Raw genomic sequence first — 25,442 nt, 5'->3', positions numbered from 1 at the left:
TCTTTTATATGATTTTCTGAAAGGAGGCAGGGATAAAAAAAACTTGAATCCGCTGGTTCAGTCATCGATGAGGGCATGGGCATGGATATTAAAATTAGTAATGAATAACTCATCTCTAGTAGAATTCAGGATTTAACAATTATACTGGCATCTATATCAAACTTAGATCTATCAGGGTGGAGTGAGGGAGAATTAGAGAAAGTTTCCCAACTGTATTAGAGAAATTTAATAAAAACTTTTACAGAAGAGTCATGACAGAAAGTAGTTTTTAGAAAGGTTTCTAAAACAAAATTCTATAAAAATGTACAGATTCATCATTTATTGGTAGATTAAGTAGCTTGATAAGATGATAATGTTTGTATTCATTTTCATCATTTTCAGGTATCAGGAAAGATCGCAGAGGAGGACGCATGGTGAAACACAAACGTCAAAAGGAAGAGCAGGAGCAGAAGGGTGATGAGAATACATCTGAAATAAGGACAGCATCTATTTGGGTGAACCCTACTGTTAAAAGCATGAAATTGAGCTCAGTGTTGTCTTTGACAGCCGAACAGCTTATCAGTGCCTTAATGGAAGCTGAGCCACCTATTGTTTATTCAGAGCATGACTCTACCAAACCTCTGAGCGAAGCTTCTATGATGACATTGCTCACAAACCTCGCAGATAAGGAGCTAGTGCACATGATTAACTGGGCCAAAAGAGTTCCAGGTAGGTGTTTATGTAGCTACCTGGTGGGGACATGGATGTGGGGGAGGGTTTCCTGCTACTTGTCCCTGAGCAGTGAAAGTCTTAGTTTAAGCTGTAGATGTCACAGGTGGCAAGAGTTGTAAAGAACTCCATGGGGGAGATTTGTCAAAATCTGTCCAGAGGAAAAGTTGTGGAGTTGCCCATAGCTACCAATCAGATTGCTTCTTTTATTTTTCAGAGGCCTATTTAAAAATTGAAAGAAGCGATCTGATTGGTTGATATGGGCAACTTAGCACCTTTTCCTCTGGACAGGTTTGGATAAATATCCCCACATGTGTCCCCTAAAGTCTCGACTGACACAATGATCAAGGGTGAGGGGCTGCACTAATGGTATATAGTTTATATCCCTTGGGGTACTTCCTAGTGAAAATGTCTTGGCTGGTGGTAGGTGAAAGGCCCATGATATTGTGTTGGCAGTGTAAACCAAGACTTGACAGAGTGTTGCACCATAACAGGTAACTTAACATCTTCTACATAGTGGAAGCACAGACCTTGAACAGTTCCAACAAAAACAGTACCTGGCTAAGGAGCCCTTGCTCAGCTTATTCTCCTCTCAGACAAATAAGAAATGTTCAAATAAAATAAGAAATAAGTCCTTCAGGTCAGGATAACGACTTTACACAGGATATTGTAGTCCTGCACTTAGTAGCCTGTAGTGAGGGTATGTGTAATCTTAGTGTAACACCCCAAGGGTTGAGGGGCAAACAGACACTCTGGAATGTGTCAGACACAGCAGAGCTGGACAGGTGTTCCCTTACGTCCTAACCAGTAGCACAGATGGGGTATTCCACCCCCCGCGAACTGGTAGGACAGATGGAAGTTTTATTGAACCTAATTAAACAATCAGTAAAGACACACCCACAACCCCCTGTATAAGTAAGAGGGTCATCCTCTGCCTCATTGTGTTTTTTTCTGTCCTCCCGGACAGTGGGACAGATGGTGACCCCCTTACTCCTGTTATATGAGTAGGAGGGGGGGGGGGGGTTTCTTACTTGCAAATTTGGGCATAGTTTGCGCCCATCTGCTTCTATTCCTCGGAGCCGCGACTCCAATCGCGGCCCCGGCCGGAAGTGCGTCAGCGGCGTCTGACGTCACTTCCTGTTTCTCTCTTCGCTCCCGGCTCGTTTTTTTGCGCCGTTTTTGCTAATAATGCGGCGAAACCGAGCGAGGAGCCTCTTCCATAACCCTCTAACTAATAGGGTTCCTTTTTTTCCTGTTTTTCTCCTGTTTTTTTAAGACAGGATTTCTTTATCTGTAACTCCGCCTTGTGGGCGGAGTCTTGTTTTGGCGCCAGCCAGGAGGATATTTAAACTCCCCCTAGGCTGTCATTCAGCCTCCTAGAGCGCAGAGCTGTTGGTACTTCCACAGTCCTGTCTTTTTGAGTCTAGTAGTGCATCCTTGCGGATACTACTGTTTCCCTATCTCTCTATCTTACCTGGTCTCTTGCTGAGAACTTTGGGTATTTTAATTATATTTTAGCTAGCTGCTACATTATCTAATCCACCTCTCATATTTACCTAGATATGTCGACCGAGGGCTCAGGGGATCGTGAAGGCTTGGCAAAAAGATCCGCCAAGCGCAAGCACCTCTCTTGCCATGACTGCAATACTCCCCTTGAGGATAATTATGAATTTTCCAGGTGCCCTCCTTGTAGGGCTAAGTCTCTACCTTCCCATCAGACTGAACCTACAGTCCAAGATATGTATGTGTGGGTCTCCTCTAACATGGCGGCTATGCAAGCCTCTATTGAGGAGCTGAAACACGTTGTCTCTCAGAAACGCGCCAGACCTTCTTCACCTCCCAAAATGGAGACGTCTGTGGATCAGGAGAGAGAAGATTCCAAGTCCTCCTCTTCGGATGAGGAGGTCACTGCATCCTATTTCTTTCCGCTGGAAAAGACCCAGCGTTTTCTGAGATCCATCCGGTCGGGGGACCAGGATGTTGATCCCGGGGAAGCCTCTACCTCCGCCTCTAAGGGACCTAGGGTCTTTAAAGCGGATGATACCCTTCTGTCCGTGCTTAGAACGGAATGGAAAAAACCAGAAAAGGGTCCGGTCTTAACTAAAAGATTTAAGACCATGTTTCCTATACAGGAATCTCAGCTTTCCTCCTGGGGCCCTGTCCCTAAGGTTGACATGGCAGTTGCCAAACTGTCCAAGAGGACAGTGGTCCCTGCTGAGGATGGGTCTTCCTTGCAGGATCCAATGGATCGGAAGGCTGACTGTGCCATGAGGCGCTCCTACTCCACTGCTTCTGCGTCTGCATCAGTGACGATAGCTTGCTCTGAGGTAGCAAACTTTTTGAAGACCCGTCTTTCTAACATCCAGTCGGATTTGGACCAGGGGGTTCCTAGAGATGAAATTCTTTCATCCTTCAAGACGTCCAATCTGGCCGTTGATTTTTTGTGCGATGCTTCCACCCAGCATCTTAAATTGGCCTCCAAGTCTATGGCCCTGGCTTCCGCTGGACGACGTCCTCTATGGTTAAAACCTTGGAAGGTTGACAACTCTTCCAAGAACACCTTATGTGCTATGCCTTACGAACCCGGCATTCTTTTCGGAGCTGAGCTGGACCGCATTATGGAGGGACTTTCTGACAAGAAAGGCAAGTCCCTTCCTTATTCCTCCTTTCGTGGTCGAGGACGGCGTTCTGGGGGCGGATCAGCCCCCCAGCCTAAGCCTCAGAGAGACTGGGGTAATCAACGCCGGGGCGGAAAACGCTCCCGTGGCCCCAAAGACAACAGAAAGCTCTGACTGCGGGCTTCTACGAAGCTCTGGGTTCCTTGCCGAGGTGACCTTTCCAGTTTCCCATCCTGCCCCCCAGATTCCAGTTGGTGGTCGTCTTCACCACTTTTCAAGCGCCTGGTCCCTCCACATTCAGGATCCTTGGGTCCTGAGATTAATCTCGGATGGTTATTCGATAGACCTCGAATTAATTCCCCCATCCAATTATGTGGAGACAAGAGTTCTTTCACCAATCAAACAGGGGGCGCTAGAAACCTACATTCTGGAATACATCCAGAAGAATGCCTTAGAGGAAGTTCCTCTTGCAGAGCGGGGGTCAGGAATTTATTCTCCAGTCTTCCTAGTTCCCAAGGTAACAGGAGACTGGCGGATGATTATAGATCTGAGATATCTCAATCAGTATGTAAAGCACAAACGCTTTCGTATGGAAACTATTCAATCTGTGGTCAACCTCATCTCGCAAGGGGATTACCTGGCTACTCTGGATCTAAAGGATGCTTACCTTCATATTCCTATTCATCCGGTATCCAGAAAGTATCTAAGGATCGCAGTTCAGGTAGGGGGAGTTCTAAAACACCTCCAGTTTGTAGCCCTCCCGTTTGGAATTTCTTCGGCCCCACACACATTTACCAAAGTGGTGGTAGCGGTAGTTGCTGCTCTAAGGCTCCAGGGGCTCAGCATCGTTCCCTACCTAGACGATTGGCTCCTCAGAGCTCCTTCTTCTGCGATCCTGTCCCAACATCTGCAACTAGCAGTATCCTTCCTTCACCAGTTAGGGTGGATAGTCAATTGGGCCAAATCCAATTTCCTCCCAACGACCTCAGTGAGGTTCCTCGGCTTCATAGTCGACTCAATCTCCATGACACTTTACCTCTCTCCCGAGAGGAAATCTCGGGTGCAGGAATCGGCCCTTTTTCTCTCTGTACCCCGGAGAGTTTCCATTCGCACTCTCATGCGGATGTTGGGACTTATGTCCGCTACCGTGGATGCGGTTCCTTGGGCTCTTTGGCATCTACGCCCTCTTCAATCAGAGGTGCTCGCCACTTGGAATCTCAGGCCCTCGGGCCTAAACAAGTGCCACTCCCTTTCTTATCGAGTCCGGTCCTCTCTCAGATGGTGGTCTCACCTCGAGGACGGCAAGTCAATGATCCAACCCCCTTGGATCATACTTACTACCGACGCGTCCCTTGTAGGTTGGGGAGCGCATCTCTTGGATCTGTTAGTGCGGGGATCTTGGTCTCCTCAGGAGAGAGGGTTAGCCTCCAATCTCCTCGAGATTCGAGCCATCAGATTAGCACTCCTCCACTTTGCTTCTCTTCTTCAAGGGAAAGCAGTAAAGATCCAATCCGACAGCATGACGGCTGTATTGTACATCAACAAGCAGGGAGGCACTTGATCACAAAGCCTCCTCAGAGAGGTGGGTCTGATCTTGGATTGGGCAGAGAGGAACCTAACCCACCTGTCGGCAGTTCACATTCGGGGATCTCTCAATGTGATCGCCGACCGCCTGAGCAGAGGACTTTCAACTGGAGAATGGTCTCTCCATCCAGAGATGTTCAAACAAATAACACTCAGGTGGGGTATGCCAGAAATAGATCTTATGGCAACAAGGTTCAACACCAAAGTGGTGAGATTTTGTTCTCTGTACAGGGAAGACAACCCAGTAGCAATCGATGCTCTCTCAATCCCATGGAGGTTCAGGCTGGCCTACATCTTCCCTCCAATTTCCTTGATCCCAAGGGTATTGATGAAAATCAGGCAGGACCAAGCCTCTGTCATAACCATAATTCCATTTTGGCCCAAGAGAGCTTGGTTTACCCAACTCTTGCAAATGAGTCGGGGACAATTCTGGAGGCTTCCCCCAGAGCAAGCACTAGTGTCGGGGGACACTCACAGCTGCTCAAATCTTCAAATGTTCAACCTGACAGCCTGGAGGATGACCAGTCCCTTCCACATCTAGAAGGGCTTTCTAGTGCGGTCTTGAATACCCTCTCGCATTCCAGAGCGGAGTCCACTAACAGAGCCTATAAAAGAATTTGGACAACTTTTCAGTCTTGGTGCTCCAAGAAACAACTACCTGGACAGAATCCAGCTGTTGCCACAATCCTCAACTTTCTCCAGGAGGGATTAGACAAGAATCTATCTCCTTCCACACTCAGAGTTCAGGTATCAGCCATCTCTGCCTTTCTCAATAAACCATTGTCTCAAGACCCACTAGTCAAAATATTCTTGAGGGGATCCTCAAGGTTAAAACCTACAATTATACAACCTGTCCCAGCATGGGACTTATCGATGGTGCTCAAGGGGTTAGCATCTCCCCCCTTTGAGCCCTTGGAGGAGGTGGACATGAAGTTTGTTACCATTAAAATAACTTTTTTACTGGCAATCACTTCAGCCAAAAGGATTGGGGAACTTCAAGCGCTCTCGGCACTTGAACCATATACTAAATTTTTGCCGGATCGAGTGTTACTCAGATTCATGCCATCCTTTATACCTAAAGTTCCATCATTCCAAAATATAAATCAAGTTATATCCCTGCCAGTATTTTCTCCTCCTCCATCCTCCAATGAAGATAGGGCTCTTCATTGCCTAGATATCTCGAGATGTCTCCAGATCTATATAAGAAGATCTTTGGAGTTTCGGAAGGATGAAAATCTGCTAATTCTCTTTTCAGGACCCAAGAGAGGTCTTAAAGCTTCAAAGCCCTCCATCAGTAGATGGGTAAAAGATGCCATTCGTATTGCCATGGTATCCCAAGGTAAGGAGCCTCCTGAGTTTGTAAAAGCTCATTCCACCAGGTCTGTATCTACCTCCTTTGCGGAAAGGAGTCTTGTTCCCTTGGAACATATATGCAAAGCTGCTTCCTGGAGTTCACTCTCCACATTTATCACCCACTACAGACTTGACAGTAGATTGGCCGATTTTTCCTCATTTGGACGGACAGTATTATCTGCCGTCAGGCATGAGAGCCCTCCCTCATAGGGTTTCTGCTTGCCATTTCCCCATCTGTGCTACTGGTTAGGACGTAAGGGAATCGTTAATTTCTAACGATAATTTGTTTTCCCTTAGTCCTAACAGTAGCACAACTTTCCCTCCCTAGTTAAGTTATTTTCTTCTATTATTTGCCTTTAGTTCTTCTTGTTACTACACAATGAGGCAGAGGATGACCCTCTTACTTATACAGGGGGTTGTGGGTGTGTCTTTACTGATTGTTTAATTAGGTTCAATAAAACTTCCATCTGTCCTACCAGTTCGCGGGGGGTGGAATACCCCATCTGTGCTACTGTTAGGACTAAGGGAAAATAAATTATCGTTAGAAATTAACGATTATAGCAGAAGCTTGAACATCTAGTCAAGATGGCCACAGGTGCAGCAAGGAGAGACAGGTAAGGTTCCAGGGAATAAGGCAAAAACAAAGTGGCAGATGGCAGCTTATGGTCAGTAAACACTTGCACAGCAGAGGAGTATTGAACACTAGGGAGTGCATGATGGCTCTATAAATCTAAGCCAGTGCTCGCTCGCAGTCCCTAGTGGGACACCTCAGAGCAGGAAGACCAGGAAATACAGCAGACACATAGCATAGATAATGTTGCGAGATGCTGGAAAGAACCAGGACAGGTGGTACATTGGTGGTTGCCAACCAGAGTCATTACACCTGGAAAGATTTTGCAACTTTGCTCTCATTCCAACTTGTGAAACATCAACTCCTCTAGCCTTGAGACAATGTGGCTTAGGAAAACTAGACTTATGTATATAGGGAGCATACATATTAACCCCATCTTTTTACTGGAAAGCTGTGATGAATTCTTAAGCATACCATAGAATATAAGAAGGTAAAGTAAGGCAGTGACAAAATATACCTCACTGGAACACTGCATTTAGAGAACCAATATAACTCAGTCTGCCTTTTTGAATTTGGTTCACTCTTACTCACTGTTCAGATGGAAATTTTAAGTAGCATGAGATGAATTTTATAGGAAACTCTATGCTGTATTCATCAGGGCCGGATAAAGAGCATGGTGCTGAAGATTTTGGTAGAGATGAAAATGCAACACAACGCATTTTTTTTTAACACAAAGAAAGTGCATCTGTCACATGTTTTATGAATATGAAATCAAAAGCATAGAATAATACTTTGCATACACATTTGCACCTAAAATTGTACATGCACACTCCAGATGTCAGCAGAGAGCACTGTGCTCGTGATGTCAGCAGAGAGCTCTGTGTTCCAAAAAGAAAATAATTTCCTCTGTAGTATTCAGCAGCTAATAAGTACTGGAAGGATGAAGATTTTTTAATAGAAGTAATTTACAAATCTGTTTAACTTTCTGGCACCAGTTGATTTAAAAAAATAAAAAGTTTTCCACCGGAGTACCCCTTTAAGGTGGGAGGGAAAATCACATAATCATTTGCCACCTATCCTCTGCTGGTGCTGCTCTAATGGCGCTGTTTTGCACTTCTGTTCTCTGTCCCAACGGCCAATAATTGGTTAACTGCTGCCAGTGATTGGTTGAGTGGGCCTTTCCTATGTGTCAGAAGGGAGGACAAAAATACAGATGACCAATTTTTGTGATCTCAACATAGCCTGTCATTCCTTCAGAGGGCAGCATGGTACATTCAGCCATAGATGGGACAATGAGAACACACATGCATATATCATCATTTACACCCTACCTTTTGTTTATTTAAAATCTCTTTCCTGCTCTATCCCTTGTTGTTCCCCCTGTAGGGGGAACCTCCATTTTATATTTTACATCAAAATGACTGATCTAAATGCCATAGTGGTGGGCTGTCTTTTAAGGAGGGTCTGTCCTTATGGAACAACTTGATAAAGAGAAAGCATGGTCATCTATAGCCCAGTGGAAACCACATGCTGTATGAGAAATATACATACGAGCTCTACTGACCAGGTTCTACCTAACCTAATGTAGCTACTATTCCCTAGCACATTGCCCTAATCAAGATTCCTAATGAAGCTGATGCTGGGAAGTAACATTTTAACAGATACAAAATAGTAAACTAAATTTTTCTGTCATATAAAAAAAAAAAAATCAAGAGGATACTACAAATTGTCAACAAAGGTGACTACAGTATGGTAAAACTATATTTATTTTCATGCTGTGCAAAATCTGCAGCAGCGGGAAATACGCTGCGCATCCCTCGCTCACCATACACACAAGGCTTTCAGGCGGCAGCCCTATGTGTGCAGTGAGTTTTGGAGGCAAGGCCGTGTGCCGGCGTGACTGTGACACATGGCTCCACCTCCAAAACTCAGTGCACACATAGGGCTGCCGACGGAAAGCTTTGTGTGTATGGTGAGCGAGGGATACGCAGCATATTTCCCGCTGCTGCTGCAGATTTTGCACACCATGAAATACGCTGCATATACGCCAAGTGGGAATGTACCCTTAAGGTGCAGAAGATTTGCATTAACCCCTTAACGACCATGGACGTAAATGTACGTCCTGGTTTGGTGGGATTTCCCGCACCAGGACGTACATTTACGTCCTGTGTATGACCGCGAGCATCGGAAGGGTGCTCGCGTCATACACGGCAGGTTCCGGCGGCTAGCAGCCGCCGGGGACCCGCCCGTAATGGTCAACATCCGCGATCGCGCGGCTGTCCGCCATTAACCCCTCAGATGCCGTGATCAATACAGATCACAGCACCTGCCGCATTGCGGCACTTTCATTGGATGATCGGATCGCCCGCAGCGCTGCCGCGGAGATCCGATCATCCAGCATGACAGCTGGAGGTCCCCTTACCTAGCTCCGGCCGTCTCCGGGGGTCTTCTGCTCTTGTCTGCAATCGAGCAGACCAGAGCAGAAGATCACCGATAATACTGAGCAATGCTGTGTCCTATGCATAGCACTGTACAGTATTAGCAATCAAAGGATTGCTATAGATAGTCCCCTATGGGGACATAAAAAGTGTAAAAAAAAAGTTGAAAAAGGTAAAAATAAAAAGTAAATAAAAAGTGATACTGCTGCAGCTCCATCCAGGAGATCCCGGGAGGCCCCAGCGCTCAGATAGGGGATAAGTTATATTGCGCTACAGATCTCCTTTAACTGAGCTAGCCAAACAGACACCTATTCCCAAAGGTCAAAAAATAAACCAATCGAAAAAATCACTGAATTGGCGCTCAAAGTTACATGGAATCAGGAATCTTAAATACGATATAGCATTATAATCATATACATTTATTAAAAAATGGTATCAAATAAAAAATTTTAAAAATATGTATATATATGTATATATATATATATATATATATATATATATATATAAAAAATAAAACACTCCCCAGTGAGCCACATGACCCTTGTCAGACAATAATCCACTATAAAAACTTACATATAAACTCTCTGATTAACAAGACCACGTCATACTTTAATAACTTGCATACAATGAAGTCCTATTTTCAGAGTGTGAAGTTGTCTTATAAATCAGAGAGTTTATATGCAAGTTATTATATTGGATTATTGCCTGCAATGAGTGTTTTATTATACAGTGGGGGAAAAAAGTATTTAGTCAGCCACCAATTGTGTAAGTTCTCCCACTTAAAAAGATGAAAGAGGCCTGTAATTGTCATCATAGGTATACCTCAACTATGAGAGAAATAATGCAAAAAAAAAAAAATAATCCATAAAATCACATTGTCTGATTTTTAAAGAATTTATTTGCAAATTATGGTGGAAAATAAGTATTTGGTCAATAACAAAAGTTCATCTCAATACATTGTTATATACCCTTTGTTGGCAATGACAGAGGTCAAACATTTTCTGTAAGTCTTCACAAGGTTTTCACACACTGTTGTTGGTATCTTGGCCCATTCCTCCATGCACATCTCCTCTAGAGCAGGGATGTTTTGGGGCTGTCGCTGGGCAACATGGACTTTCAACTCCCTCCAAAGGTTTTCTATGGGGTTGAGATCTGGAGACTGGCTAGGCCACTCCAGGAGCTTAAAATGCTTCTTACAAAGCCACTCCTTAGTTGCCCGGGCTGTGTGTTTGGGATTATTGTCATGCTGAAAGACCCAGCCGCATTTCATATTCAATGCCCTTGCTGATGGAAGGTTTTCACTCAAAATCTCACGCTACATGGCCCCATTCATTCTTTCCTTTAGAAGGATCAGTCATCCTGGTCCCTTTGCAGAAAGATAGCCCCAAAGCATGATGTTTCCACCCCCATGCTTCACAGTAGGTGTTCTTTGGATGCAACTGAGCATTCTTTCTCCTCCAAACACGAGTTGAGTTTTTACCAAAAAGTTCTACTTTGGTTTCATCTGACCATATGACATTCTCCTAATTCTCTTCTGGATCATCCAAATGCTCTTTAGCAAACTTCAGATGGGCCCGGACATGTACTGGCTTAAGCAGGGGAACACGTCTGACACTGCATGATTTGAGTCCCTGGTGGTGTAGTGTGTTACTGATGGGAGCCTTTGCTACTTTGGTCCCAGCTCTCTACAGGTCATTCACTAGGCCCCCCTGTGTGGTTCTGGGATTTTTGCTCACCGTTTTGTGATTATTGTGACACCACGGGGTGAGATCTTGCGTGGAGCCCCAGATCGAGTGTGATTATCAGTGGACTTGTATGTCATCCATTTTCTAATAATTGCTCCCACAGTTGATTTCTTCACACCAAGCTACTTGCCTATTGCAGATTCAGTCTTCTCAGCCTGGTGCAGGTCTACAATTTTGTTTCTGGTGTCCTTCGACAGCTCTTTGGTCTTGGCCATAGTGGATTTTGGAGTGTGACAGTTGGAGGTTGTGGACAGGTGTCTTTTAAACTGATAAGAAGTTCAAACAAGTGCCATTAATACAGGTTACGAGTGGAGGTAATGAGAGGAGACTCTTAAAGAAGAAGCTACATGTCTGTGAGAGCCAGAAATCTTGCTTGTTTGTAGGTGACCAAATATTTATTTTCCACCATAATTTGCAAATACATTCTTTAAAAATCAGACAATGTGATTTTATGGACTTTTTTCTTTTTTCATTATGTCTCATACTTGAGGTATATCTATGATGAAAATTACAGGCCTCTCTCATCTTTTTTAAGTGGGAGAACCTGCACAATTGGTGGCTGACTAAATACTTTTTTCTCCACTGTATATAGTTTATATATTTTTTTTATTGAATACAATTTTTAATAAATGTATAAGGTTATAATGCTATATTGAATTCCTTATTCCATGTAACTTTGAGTGCCAATTCTGCGATTGTTACATTTTTGCACTAAGTAAATATTGCAGGTTGCAATATTCATTCTTATGTTTAATTGTCGACTCATTAAAGGAATCTGTAAGCTCTATTTGCTTTTAAGAGCTGCAGACACCCCTGGATAGCTGCTAGTGTGTAAAAGTGTGTACCTTACCTGGAGCTAATGGTAGTTGTCAAAATCACCTTTTTTAACCTGTTGGGGACGGAGGGTGTACCTATAGCGGGTCGGGCCCGGCAACTAGTAATGGCCGGGACCCGTGGCTACTAGCGTGATCGCGGTGCCGCGCACTTTTAACCCATTTAGACGCGGCGTTCAAAGTTGAACGCCACGTCTAAAGTGAAAGTAAACCATCGCTGGTTGGCTCAGGGAGCTGTTCGGGATCGCCGCGATGAAATCGATTGATGAATGTAAAAGATCAGTTTGTGCAGTGTTATAGCTCCCTATGGGAGCTATAACATTGCAAAAAAAAAAGTTAATAAAGGTCATTTAACCCCTTCCCTAACAAAAGTTTGAATCACCCCCTTTTCCCATATAAAAACATTTTTTTTAAATAAAAATAAACATATGTGGTATCGCTGCGTGCGTAAATGTCCAAATTATAAAAATATATCGTTAAATAAACTGCACGGTCAATGGCGTACGTGCAAAAAAATTCAAAAGTCCAAAATAGCGTATTCTTTGTCACTTTTTTAAATCATGAAAAAATTAATAAAAAGCGATCAAAAGTTCCAATCAATACAAAAATGGTAGCGCTAAAAACTTAAGATCACAGCGCAAAAATTTTGCCCTCATACCCCCCTTACGCAGAAAAATAAAAAAGTTATAGAGGTCAGAAGATGACAATTTTAAACGTATACATTTTCCTGCATGTAGTTATGATTTTTTTCCAGATGTATGACAAAATCAAACCTACATAAGTAGGATATCATTTTAATCGTATAGACCTACAAAATAAAGATATGGTGTCATTTTTACCGAAAAATGTACTGCGCAGAAACGGAAGCCCCCAAAAGTTACAAAATGGCATTTTTTCTTCAATTTTGTCGCACAATGATTTATTTTTCTGTTTCACCATAGATTTTTGGGTAAAATGACTGATGTCATTATAAAGTAGAATAGGTGGCGCAAAAAACAAGTTATCATATGGATTTTTAGGTGCAAAATTTAAAGGGTTATGATTTTTAAAAGGTAAGGAGGAAAAAACAAAAGTGCAAAATAGAAAAAACCCTCCGTCCCCAAGGGGTTAATTCTCAGCTAAGTACCAATGAGGTGGAGAAAGCTGCTCACGAGACACAACCTTGTATACCTTTTCACTCGTCCTCACCTCCTTGATTGTAAGCCGAGCCGATTACATCAATAAAGAAGGGACTACAAGATGAGGAGAGTGAGGAGCCATGCCAGGTCGGGGCACTTGGTCCAGTCTCCTTGACACTAAGAAGTAAAAAGGCGATTTTATAAGTTTGGCAACCCCAATTGGCTCCAGAAAAGGTACACTTTGCGTTTATACCCTAACAGCCATCCAGCTGACAGCTGTCCTTTAACCCTTTAAGGACACAGCGAGTTTTTGGCCTTGAGGACATAGCCAATGTTTTTATTTTGGCGATTTAAATGTTTTATCCATGCTTCTTAAGAGACCTAAGTCTTTTATTTTTCTATCTACAGAGCCATGTAATGGTTTGTTTTTTGCTCACCAAATTGTACTTTGCAACGACACCTTTCATTTTACAAATTATGGGAGTTTTATTTCTGCACAGTGCATTTTATGGTAAAACTGGCATTTTATATTTATTCTGTGGGTCAATATAATGACAACAATAACCTTTTTTACATAATGTTTGTATTCTTGTACAGACTTTTTGTGTACAAAATAAGCATGCTTAAAATCACCCTGTTTTTTTTTTTATTGGCACCATTTTGGTTTAGATGGGACTTTTTGATCTTTCAATAGTTTTTTTTCTGAGATATGATGTGATCAAAATCTTTCAATTAATTTATTTTTTGGAGATATGATGTGATTAAAAATCAGCAATTTTTGGTTTAACTTTTGTGCATTTTGTAGGTCTCTAATTCTTTTGCATACAAGAAACACCACTAGAGAAATTATTCCAAAAATGTTATAAATTTTATTCCAAAATATTAGACCAACAATAATGTTAAAATATTATAGGCAGGAATACCCATACACAATACGGAGACATAAAACACAGTTCATATATCCAGTATATTTGTTAAGCAGAAATCACATATAGCCAAACACTGTATTATACAAATGTTGCCACTACTCAATATGCAGTTAAATCCCAGGACCAATCTAGGTGCACCTATACCATTAGACCACTGCCTATGAGAGGGTTAACAATCAGTCATAAAAATGTTGTATTGCTGCAAAACAATGTTTGTATCTTCTATTTGTATTTTCTGCGCTGTGCCGACACCTCCATGCAACGTCAGGGACATTAAACGTCAGGCCTGGCAGCCACTGCAGCTCACGTAAGGTGGCCGTGGCCACAGCTCTGGTCACGATACAATATAGTGGGCTGCCGCAGTGACTAAGTTGTTCAATCCTTGCTCTGTGCTGACAAATACTGGCCAATGCATGGCTGGTATTTGTCAGCAAATTGCTGTACCCCCACACAACACTTGGCGTACCTCTAGGGTACCCCTGGTTGAGAACCACTGCTCTAGAGTATCTATATTCTTCTGGAGATACGGTTTTTAGTACTGCGCACAATACTCCAAGTGAGGTCTCACCAGTGTTCTGTACAGCGACATGAGCACTTCCCTCTTTCTACTGCTTATACCTCTCCCTATACATCCAAACATTCTGCTAGCATTTCCTGCTGCTCTATTACATTGTCTTCCTTCCTTTAAGTCTTCTAAAATAATGACCCTTAAATCCCCTTTCCTCAGATACTGAGGTCAGGACTGTGACAAATATTTTATATTCTGCCCAAGGGTTTTTTACGCCCCAGGTGCATTATCTTGCACTTATTTAATTTCAGTTGCCAGAGTTCTGACGATTCTTCTAGTTTTCCTAAATCCTTTTCCATTTGGAGTATCCCTCCAGGAACATAAACCATGTTACATTTCTTTGTGTCATCAGCAAAAAGATACACCTTACCATCGAGACCTTCTGCAATATCACTGATGAAGAAATTAAACAAAATTGGTCCCAGTACAGATCCCTGAGGTCCCCACTGGTAACAAGACCTTGCTGTGAATATATTCCATTGACTACAACCCTCTGTTGTCTGTCCCTCAGCCACTGCCTAATCCACACAACAATATGGAAGTCCAAGTCAAAGACTGTAGTTTTTTTGATACGTCTTCTATGTGGGACAGTGTCAAAAGCTTTACTAAAATCTAGATATGCGATGTCTACTTCCCCTCCGCCATCTTTTATTTTAGTCACCCAATCAAAAAATCAATAAGATTTGTTTGACATGATCTCTCTAAAGTAAACCTATGTTGTTTTTCATCTTGAAAACCATGGGATTTTAGATGTTTCACAATCCTAACCTTTAGTAGGGTTCCCATTAATTTCCCAACTATTGATGTCAGACTTACTGGCCTATAGTTGCTTGATTCCTCCATCCTACCTTTCTTGTGAATGGCCACAACATTTGTTAATTTCCAATCGTCTGGGATGACTCCTGTTACCAGTAACTGGCTGAATAAATCTTCACCGATAAGCTCTTTTAATAATTTTGGGTGTATCCCATCAGGCCCCTGTGACTTATTTGTCTTAACTTTAGACAGAAAGTGTAGAACATCTTCCTTTGTAAAGACACATGCATCAAACACAGGGCCGGCGTTAGGGGGGGCAACTCAGGCAATTGCCTAGGGCTCCCATGCCCCAGGGGGCCCCCTGCTGGCTGCTCAGTAGGGGGGGGGGCAACTATTTTAAAGTGTCCGCAGTGCAGGCTGCTTGTTGAAGATAATCAACCCAGCCACGGTCACTTTAAAACCATGACCAGCGGCAGAACGGACACTTCTGCTTTCACTATTTCTCACATTTCCTTACCTGGCCGCGCTCCGCAGGCTCAGGTAATGCGGCGGGTTTTGTGGGCTGTGCGAACAATATGACGAGTGATGTGTCCTGCCGGGTCCTCTATGCTGCGTCAGGGACGTCACTCCTCATTTCCTGCAGCGCCGGTGTAGGGAAAAAAAACGTGTCCTGAAGCGTTCTGTGTCCGGCTGCAGGAAATGAGGAGTGACGTCCCTGACGCAGCATAGAGGACCCGGCAGTAGATGTCACTCGTCATATTATCCCCACAGCCCACAAGACCCGCCACATTATCTGAGCCTGCGGAGTGCGGCCAGGTAAGGAAATGTGAAACATAGAAAAAGTAGGGGGTGGGGGGGGAAGAGGGGAACTATATTGCCAACCTAATGTGGGGGAACATACTGCCAACCCTAATGTGGGGGAACATACTGCCAACTTAATGTGGGGGAACATACTGCCAACCTAATGTGGGGGAACATACTGCCAACCTAATGTGGGGGAACATACTGCCAACCTAATGTGGGGGAACATACTGTCAACCTAATGTGGGGGAACATACTGCCAACCTAATGTGGGGGAACATACTGCCAACCTAATGTGGGGGAAGATACTGCCAACCTAATGTGGGGGAACATACTGCCAACCCTAATGTGGGGGAACATACTGCCAACCTAATGTGGGGGGAACATACTGCCAACCTAATGGGGGGGGGCTGCAACCTAATGTGGGGGGAGCATACTGCCAACCTAATGGGGGGGGGGACTGCAACCTAATGTGGGGGGAACATACTGCCAACCTAATGGGGGAGAACTATACTGCCAGCCTAATATGGGGGAACATACTGCACCTAATGTGGGGAAACTATACTGCGTACCTAATGTGGGGGAACATACTGCCAACCTAATGGGGGGGGGGAACTGCAACCTAATGTGGGGGAACATACTGCCTACCTAATGGGGGGGACTGCAACCTAATGTGGGGGATCTATACTGCCAGCCTAATGTGGGGGAACATACTGTACCTAATGTGGGGAAACCATACTGCCAACCTAATGGGGGGGGGGACTGCAACCTAATGTGGGGGAACATACTGCCTACCTAATGGGGGGGACTGCAACCTAATGTGGGGGAACATACTGCCTACCTAATGTGGGGGAAAACACTCTGCACCTAATGTGGGGAAACTATACTGCCTACCTAATGTGGGGGGACATACTGCCAACCTAATGGGGGAGAACTGCAGCCTAATGTGGGGGAACATACTGCCTACCTAATGTGGGGGAACTATACTGCCAGCCTAATGTGGGGGAACATACTGTACCTAATGTGGGGAAACCATACTGCCAACCTAATGGGGGGGGGGGACTGCAACCTAATGTGGGGGAACATACTGCCTACCTAATGGGGGGGACTGCAACCTAATGTGGGGGAACATACTGCCTACCTAATGTGGGGGAAAACACTCTGCACCTAATGTGGGGAAACTATACTGCCTACCTAATGTGGGGGGACATACTGCCAACCTAATGGGGGAGAACTGCAGCCTAATGTGGGGGAACATACTGCCTACCTAATGTGGGGGAACTATACTGCCAACCTAATGTGGGGGAACTATACTGTCTACCTAATGTGGGGGAACTACAACCTAATGTGGGGGAACATACTGCCAACCTAATGTGGGGGGAACTATACTGCCAACCTAATGTGGGGGAACTATACTGCCACCCTAATGTGGGGGGAACTATACTGCCAACCTAATGTGGGGGAACTATACTGCCAACCTAATGTGGGGGAACTATACAAAAATATAAAATTGTACTATTCTGATCCCTATAACTCTTTTATTTTTCTGTATATGGGGATGTATGAGGTAATTTTTTGCGCTGTGATTTGTAGTTTTTATCGGTACCATTTTTGTTTTGATGGGAAATTTCAATAGCTTTTTTTAGATATTTTTTATGGTATTTGAAGTGACCAAAAATGTGCAAATCTGGTTAGTGCACTATTACGACTTTTGGAGCCCCTCTTTTGATTTTGCCTAGGGCCACGCTAAGCCTAAAACCGGCCCTGATCAAACAATTCATTAGTCTTCCTCCCTAATTGAGATCCTTTTCCTTCTTTTTCCTCAGTAAAAACTGAACAGAAGTATTCATTAAGGCAGTCCGCTAGCCCTTTATTCTCTTTTTTCATTTATATACTGTATCTGAAGAATGTCTTATCCCCTTTTATCACAGACTGAGGTAGTTTTTCTTCTGCCTGTGAGCTAATTCTGAATGTACTGCAACCTGGCTTTTTTCAGCTATGCTATGGTAAAAAAATGAGGCAGGAAAATAAAGAATTCCTTTTTAAAATGAGGTTTGAAGCACATGTGATCATATTTATTAATGGTATAACTCATTAATGGTATAACTCAAGTCATTTCATTTCTCATAAGCTCATAGAAGCGTAAAATGGTCAACAGGATGAAATCAACCATTCATATATCATTTTTATTTATTCCAATGATTTTATTTCTTTCAATTATTTATTTATTTTGCAATAAGGATTAATAATTAGGTTTAAAATGAAAACCATCTGATTATTTATACTGTCTGCAGGTGTCTTCACCAGAAATCCATTTTATTTTCTAATAGCTCCATGCAATGACCAGACCTTGAACTTCTTGGGCTAAGCTCCGATCTTTCAGCATAGTACATTGTGTTCTGAAAAGTTTCTATTTGTAGACATGATGCTGTGTTAGTCTTCAAGTTAATTTTTCTAGTTTAATTTCCTGGTATGTTAGAATACAAGCCTCTGTTTTGATCGAGCAAATTTGTTCAAATTATTTTGAGATGCAGTTTTCTATGCTCATTAAACCATATGCCGCACTGTTTAAGAACAAGTTATATTCTTGTCTATCATTTCTAATATTTGTGCAAATAAGCTACAGTTTTCAGTGTACAATGTCAAGCATTAGAGAGTATATTATTTACCAGACTAATTTCCTATAAATATAATCATTTGTGTTCTTGTATTCATGTTGTACAACTGTTATTGTTCTAAATTATTTTATTACAAGTTTCTTTGGTGTCACCTCTCTAGAAAGTGTGCCATGTGATCCCTATTGTCTCTAATTAACCCTTTTAGGACAATAGACATAAATGTATGCCCTGATGCATACTTTTTTACGTCCTGTACATGTCACGAGCATTAAGGTGATGCTCGCTTCATGGATGGCAGGTCCTGGCTGCTATCAGCAGACAGGGACCTGCCATGAATTGTGGACATCAGTGATCATACTGATGTCTGCCATTAACCTGTCAGATTTGCCATGATCAATACAAAAGATTAAATTTTTACCATAAAGTGCACTGCATGGTTTTTTAATTTCTCCCAAAAATAATTTTTTTTGGTTGCGCCATACAGTTTACGGTAAATAAGGTGTCATTACAAAATAAAATTGGTCATGCAAAAAACAAGCCCATGGGTCTGTGGATGGTAAAATAAAAAAAGTCATGGATTTTAGAAGGCAAGGAGGAAAAAACTAAAACGCAAATGGGTAGTATCCTTAAGGGGTTAAAGAGGCACGGTCACCAACATAAAATATCGATATGCTGCAGACATAATTCTATGACTTAATATATCTTTAATTTATGTTTTTTTTTTTAAATATTGTGGTATTTACCTTATATTTGACCATTATAATTACATCAAATAGAGGTCCCATTTAGGCTAATATGATATTCAGTTTCTTGCTGAGTCATCTGAGTCATGTTCTAACTTCTCCTTATCTGTGTGTCCCTGCAGCAGCTGCTAAGAGACACAGTGTCAGTAAATTAAAGCTTACACAGCTTGCTCAGGAATACGTCCCCTGCTAGGGAGAGGAATGCAGGAGACCTGAGAAGCACAACTGTGCAGATATCTGGCCAGAAAAGAGTCAACACAAATTAAAGTGACAGGGACATTTTGGATTACTAACTATGGTCAAGTTTTTGGAAGCTGAGCACCAAACAACAGTGTTGGACTGAAATTCCTGATTAAATCATTCTTAGGGCCTACCTTTCAGACCACATCACACTACATAACTGTATTACAAGTGTATATAAAAATATGTAGTCGTTGCCCAACTACAGATGTAGTGGCCACCAACTAGATTGACAGCTTGCAAGTCTACTTCTGAGGCTATTTTTTAGTTCAATGGTGTATTCACACGGAGAGTGTCCTATGCATATTCGAGGTGCAGGATTTGAAGCTGCAGAGTTCAATGTTACTTAAATGACTAAACACAACTTTAAATTCTGCGCATCAAGTATGCACAGGCTACTGTGTGTATGTGAATAGACCCTAAAAGTAAATTCACATATGCCAAGGGATCTATCAATATCTATTCCCCAGTCAGACATATATGCCCTGATTTACTATTGTAAACACGACCTGTTTTGTTGGGTTGTGCGCCATCATTTGGCACATTGCACCAAAAATTGTGTCTGCGCCAGAATATGCTCCAAAAATTCGAAAACCCATCCAATTCTCCATTTTACTTAGAAAACCTGAAAAGGGGAGTGGTCACCTGTAAAAGGAGCATGGTCGCCAAAAAGGAGCGTGTCCCTGACATTTTTTAAAAATCCAAACATAATTACTAAGGTTTCCAGAGAAAATGTGGTGGATATGAGCTCTGAGAAAACCCCACAGCTCAGAGCATGTGTAAAAAAAAGGAAAATGTAGAGAAAAGTGCAAAATGTAGGGAAACTTTAGTAAATATCATGGAAAAATATCTGTTGGGGAAAAAAAACACAAGGAAAACTCCACTCTACTCTTAGTAAATCAGACCCAATTGCCCTGATTTACTAGGAGTGTAGTTTTCTGTGTGTTTTTTTTCCCAGACAGGTATTTTACCATGGTATTTACTATTTTCCCTGAATTTTGTACTTTTCCTATGTTTTGTATTTTCTTTCAACTACTCTGAGCTGTTGGGTTTTCCAGAGGGGACATTAGTAAATTTGTTGTCAGTGACACAACCCCTTTTCCCACTGGCCATGCCCCTTTTTCCTTTTTTTCTGGAAATTTTGAGGGTACTGAGAAGCCTCAGGTTTTTCTGGACGCAGGCTGCCACAAATTGTGTCGCATGCAGCGTGCAATACACTTTGGATGCACAACCCGAGGAAAAACTGTAGGGAATACAATAGTAAATGAGAGCCCTTGGCCCAAATTTATCAAACTTTGTGAGGGAAAAACTGGAGTGATTTTCCCACAGCAACCAATCACAGCTTTCACTTTACCAGAGCTTGTTAGCTGAGCTGTGATTGGTTGCTGTAGAAAAATCACTCCAGTTTTCACCTCACAAAGTTTGATAAATCTGGGCCATTGTGTACACATGGAGTAAAATTGAGACGAGATCAAGCAACAAAGATTACGCCAAGAGCAAGGTGTATAATAGTCCACAATGTCACAACCCAAGTTAACCACTAAGTGAAGCCTTTCGCGCATTAGCTAAAGTTAGTGCTCATGTATCTATAATCAGAAGGACATTGAACAACAATGAGAAAGCTACTGAACAATGCGGCCCATCTTCAGTTTGCTAAAGATCATGCGGACAAGCCAGAATGTTATTGAACAATGTTTACTTTAGGATTTATGTAAAATTAAATTCTGAAGGATTCACAAACTTTTAAACATACTGTAGATATCCCAACACAGAAGAATAATGAATGTCACACTTCTGCCACTACTACATCAGGAGTGCAAGGGAACTAGTCCGATCCAGCAATGGAGCATGTAGTAAACATAGGCAACATCTTGATGGGGCTCTGCTACATGAAACTTCAAAAATGGTGCACTAGTGGAAATAAGCAGCAGCACTCTGCTGAGTCAAATACTCAAATGGTATGCAAGGGGGAGATATGATACAGAAGGGATATACAATAGGCAGGAGGCGACTAACCATTTCGTACACCAAGTGCTTCATCTAGCCAGATAAAGCACTAGATGTGTGAAATGGTCAGCAATTAAAGTGTATAGACGATGAACCGCTAGCTAGCAGGGCCACTACACAATGTTTGCTCCTGGCTCTGTTGTCTGCATATGTGAACACTGTGGCACTAGCAAACAACTAAATGGTGGGGTGCAGAGTGGCAGACCCCCACAGATTAGATTTATTGGTCTATCCTAAGGATAGGCCAACAAAAAGAAAAAGTCCTAGAAATCCTCTTAAAACTCAGAAACCTATACCTATACCCATAAAGTCATGGCCGTAAATGTTGGCACCCCTTAAATTTTTCAAGAAAATTAAGTATTTCTCACAGAAAAGGATTGCAGTAACACATGTTTTGCTATACATATCTTTATTCCCTTTGTGTGTATTGGAACTAAACAAAAAAAGGGAGGAAAAAAAGCAAATTGGACATAATGCCACACCATACTCCAAAAATGGATTGGACAAAATTATTCACACCCTTAACTTAATATTTGGTTGCACACCTTTTGGAAAAAATTATTGAAATCAGTCGCTTCCTATAACCATCCATAAGCTTCTTACACCTCTCAGCCGGAATGTTGGATCACTCTTCCTTTGAAAACTGCTCCAGGTCTCTCTTATTGGAAGGGTGCCTTTTCCCAACAGCAATTTTAAGATCTCTCCACAGGTGTTCAATAGAATTTAGATCTTGACTCATTACTGGCCACTTCAGAAGTCTCCACCACTTTGTTGCCATCCATTTCTGGGTGCTTTTTGAAGTATGTTTGGGGTCATTGTCCTGCTGGAAGACCCAAAATCTCGATGCAAACCCAGCCTTCTGACACTGGGCTGTACAGTGCGACCCAAAATCCATTGGTAATCCTCAGATTTCATGATGCCTTGCACAAATTCAAGGCACCAAGTGCCAGAGGCAGTAAAACAACCCCAAAACATCATTGACCCTCCACCATATTTCACTGTAGGTACTGTGTTCTTTTCTTTGTAGGCCTCATTCCGTTTTCTGTAAATGGTAGAATGATGTGCTTTACCAAAAAGCTCTATCTTGGTCTCATCTGTCCACAAGATGTTTTCCCAGAAGGATTTTTTCTTAAGTTCATTTTGACAAAATTTTGTCTTGCTTTTTCATTTCTCTGTGTCAGCACTGGGGTCCCCCTGGGTCTCCTGCCATAGCATTTCATTTAATTTAAATGCCGACAGATAGTTCGCGCTGACACTGATGCTCCCTGAGCCTGCAATCCTTTTCTGTGAGACATACTTCATTTTCTTGAAAAATTTCAGGGGTGCCAACATTTACGTCCATGACTGTATATCCATAATAATCATTCTAAAAAAGAAAACAGTTATTCAGAAGGATGAAGTAGCATAAGTATGAACTGTCCACACCCTGGCTCACATTAACAGCCCTTGAGGGAACCGGCATCAAAGGAAACCCAAATTATCCTATTCGGATTTGATATCTGAACCTGTTACACCTTTGTCAAAACATTTAGAAGTTGGTGTGTGTACATAAGAAATAGCATAATCTATGCTCCTCTCTGCAAACTTCATCTCTAGCTATCAGTTTCACCTGAGCTCATCTTTCACTGCATATTTCCCCCTCCTACTTCTACAGCAGCATCCCTCAGTGAGCTTATAGTCCATCTTCTCTCTTATTCAGGGGGGTGGGGGGGGGGGGATAAGTGGCTCATTTGTGGAAAAAGAGGCATTTTTCTCTAATAAAATATACTACAGTATTAGTGACAAACAATAAATAATAATAATGCTGCTAATTAATAATAATAATTAATAATTATACTTACCAACCCTGTTCCTGTTGCAGTGGCTTCCAGTCTACTGCTGCTCACTGCTTCTCTTTGTATCAAGACGAGATGTTGGAGCAGGACCTGCCTGCACAGTCATTCTCTGGCCACAGCAGTGTCTTGTTTCGGCCAGTGATTGGCTGAGCAACAGGTCCTGCTGAGCCATTTCATCTCAGAAGCAGGGAGAATCCTTGAGCAGCAGTGGGCCAGAGGGTACTAGAACGGAAACTGCAGGGGACCAAGGTAGGTGAGTATCATATAAAAAATTTTGTTTTACCGAAATACCCCTTTGAAAACAATGTTGCATTTAAATGTTCTGAAGCTTATTGCAGTGAATGTCTTATATAATAGTATGTTTTTTATTCATCAGGTTTTGTAGACTTGACACTTCATGACCAGGTTCATCTTTTGGAATGTGCATGGCTTGAGATACTTATGGTTGGTTTAATCTGGCGCTCAGTGGAACATCCAGGAAAACTGTCATTTGCGCCAAATCTCCTACTAGACAGGTATGGTTCCTCTAAATACTTAAAATGGATGATAAATGGTTTACAAGACATCTAGTCCTTGGTATAATAATATTTAGGATAAATGTATTAATCGCTACATTAACTGTGGTGGACTTTTTCCGCTATACCGGATTAACAGTCTAACCAGACTGCTTGATTATAAGTCACACTGCAGTCTTGTTGTATTTTATTTTATTTTCATTTTAAGATTTTTAAAACAATATTTTAATATGGTACATATATGTAATTTTTCCCCCACAAGGGCCCTGTGAGGGGAATTCTATGCACTGAATGTTGATATCTGTATATTAATAAATGTATATATATTTTATATTTGAAGCACGGTCTCAACCATTATCATCATCTAAAATAGTTACTGTCCTTGAGGTGTAGGCTGTTTTTCTAAATGTATTAATAGTTATGAAGTTGTGTTTTTAAGAAGATACATATTTAGAGTTGTTTTTGGTTTATGGACATACATATTTTTTTATTTGCATTCATCTAATAAAAGAAGATTAAATAGTGGTGGTAAATGAGGTAGACCCTCAAGAAAATCCCTGCGGTGCCAGTAGCTCCTTTAGAGTTTTACCATACACAACTACACTTTCATCCATTTGCTTTGCCATTATTACAATGTGTCTGGTAAAACCCCTGTGGTGCTCCTTCATTTCTGAGATTAGTAGATAGAAAGATGATGAATCATGCTGTTCCATTTAAGAATTGGGGTGGACAAGTTTTTCTTCAAGAGATGCCAGTAGGTTACTTCCTGTCGAGGGACGGGTCGCGGTAAGTAATGTAATTGTAAGTAATGTAACTGTAAACAATGGGGGAGATTTATAAAAACATGTCCAGAAGAAAAGTTGACTAGTTGCCCATAGCAACCAATCAGATCGCTTCTTTCATTTCTGAGAGGCCCATTTAAAAATGAAAGAAGCAATCTGATTGGTTGCTATGGGCAACTGGTCCACTTTTTCCTCGTTTTGATAAATCTCCCCCAATGACACCACCAGCAGTCACTGGTGGTTTCACTATGTACATATATTACATTACTTATCCTGTACTGATTCCTAAGTTATACCCTGTATTATACTCCAGAGATGTAGAGAGATGTAGAGATGTCCAGAGAATCTCCTTGGGGGAGATTTATCAAAACCTCTGGGAGGCAAAGTTGCCCAGTTGCCCATAGCAACCAATCAGATCACTTCTTTCATTCTTAACAAGGCCTGTAGAAAATGAACAAAGCGATCTGATTGGTTGCTATGGGCAACTGGGCAGCTTTACCTCTCTACAGGTTTTGATAAATCTCCCCCCTTGTCTCTATCTCCCTGTCACTATCTCTCTGTGTCCTGTCTCCCTTTGTCCTGCTCCCACAATATAACGTGGGGCCACACGGCTAATGAAAGCCGGGACCTGTGGCTAATAGTGCGCATCACCGATCGCAGAAACATGCGCTATTAACCCT

The 25,442-nt window shown here is 42.2% G+C and overlaps 1 protein-coding gene across 6 annotated transcripts in view; it reads left to right on the top strand.

Moving 5' to 3' along the window:
- ESR1 (estrogen receptor 1) overlaps nucleotides 1-25,442 on the top strand; it is a 305,869-nt gene that overhangs the window by 236,168 nt on the left and 44,259 nt on the right. For all 6 annotated transcript variants that reach the window (XM_056567295.1, XM_056567298.1, XM_056567301.1 and 3 more), the window contains 2 exons: nucleotides 382-708; nucleotides 23,842-23,980. In XM_056567295.1, the coding sequence (XP_056423270.1) occupies nucleotides 382-708; nucleotides 23,842-23,980 (466 nt within the window). The remainder of the gene's footprint in view (nucleotides 1-381; nucleotides 709-23,841; nucleotides 23,981-25,442) is intronic.

Source organism: Hyla sarda, chromosome 3 (assembly GCF_029499605.1).
Source record: "Hyla sarda isolate aHylSar1 chromosome 3, aHylSar1.hap1, whole genome shotgun sequence".
Lineage (NCBI taxonomy): Eukaryota > Metazoa > Chordata > Amphibia > Anura > Hylidae > Hyla > Hyla sarda.
This window is presented reverse-complemented; position numbering and strand designations above follow the sequence as displayed.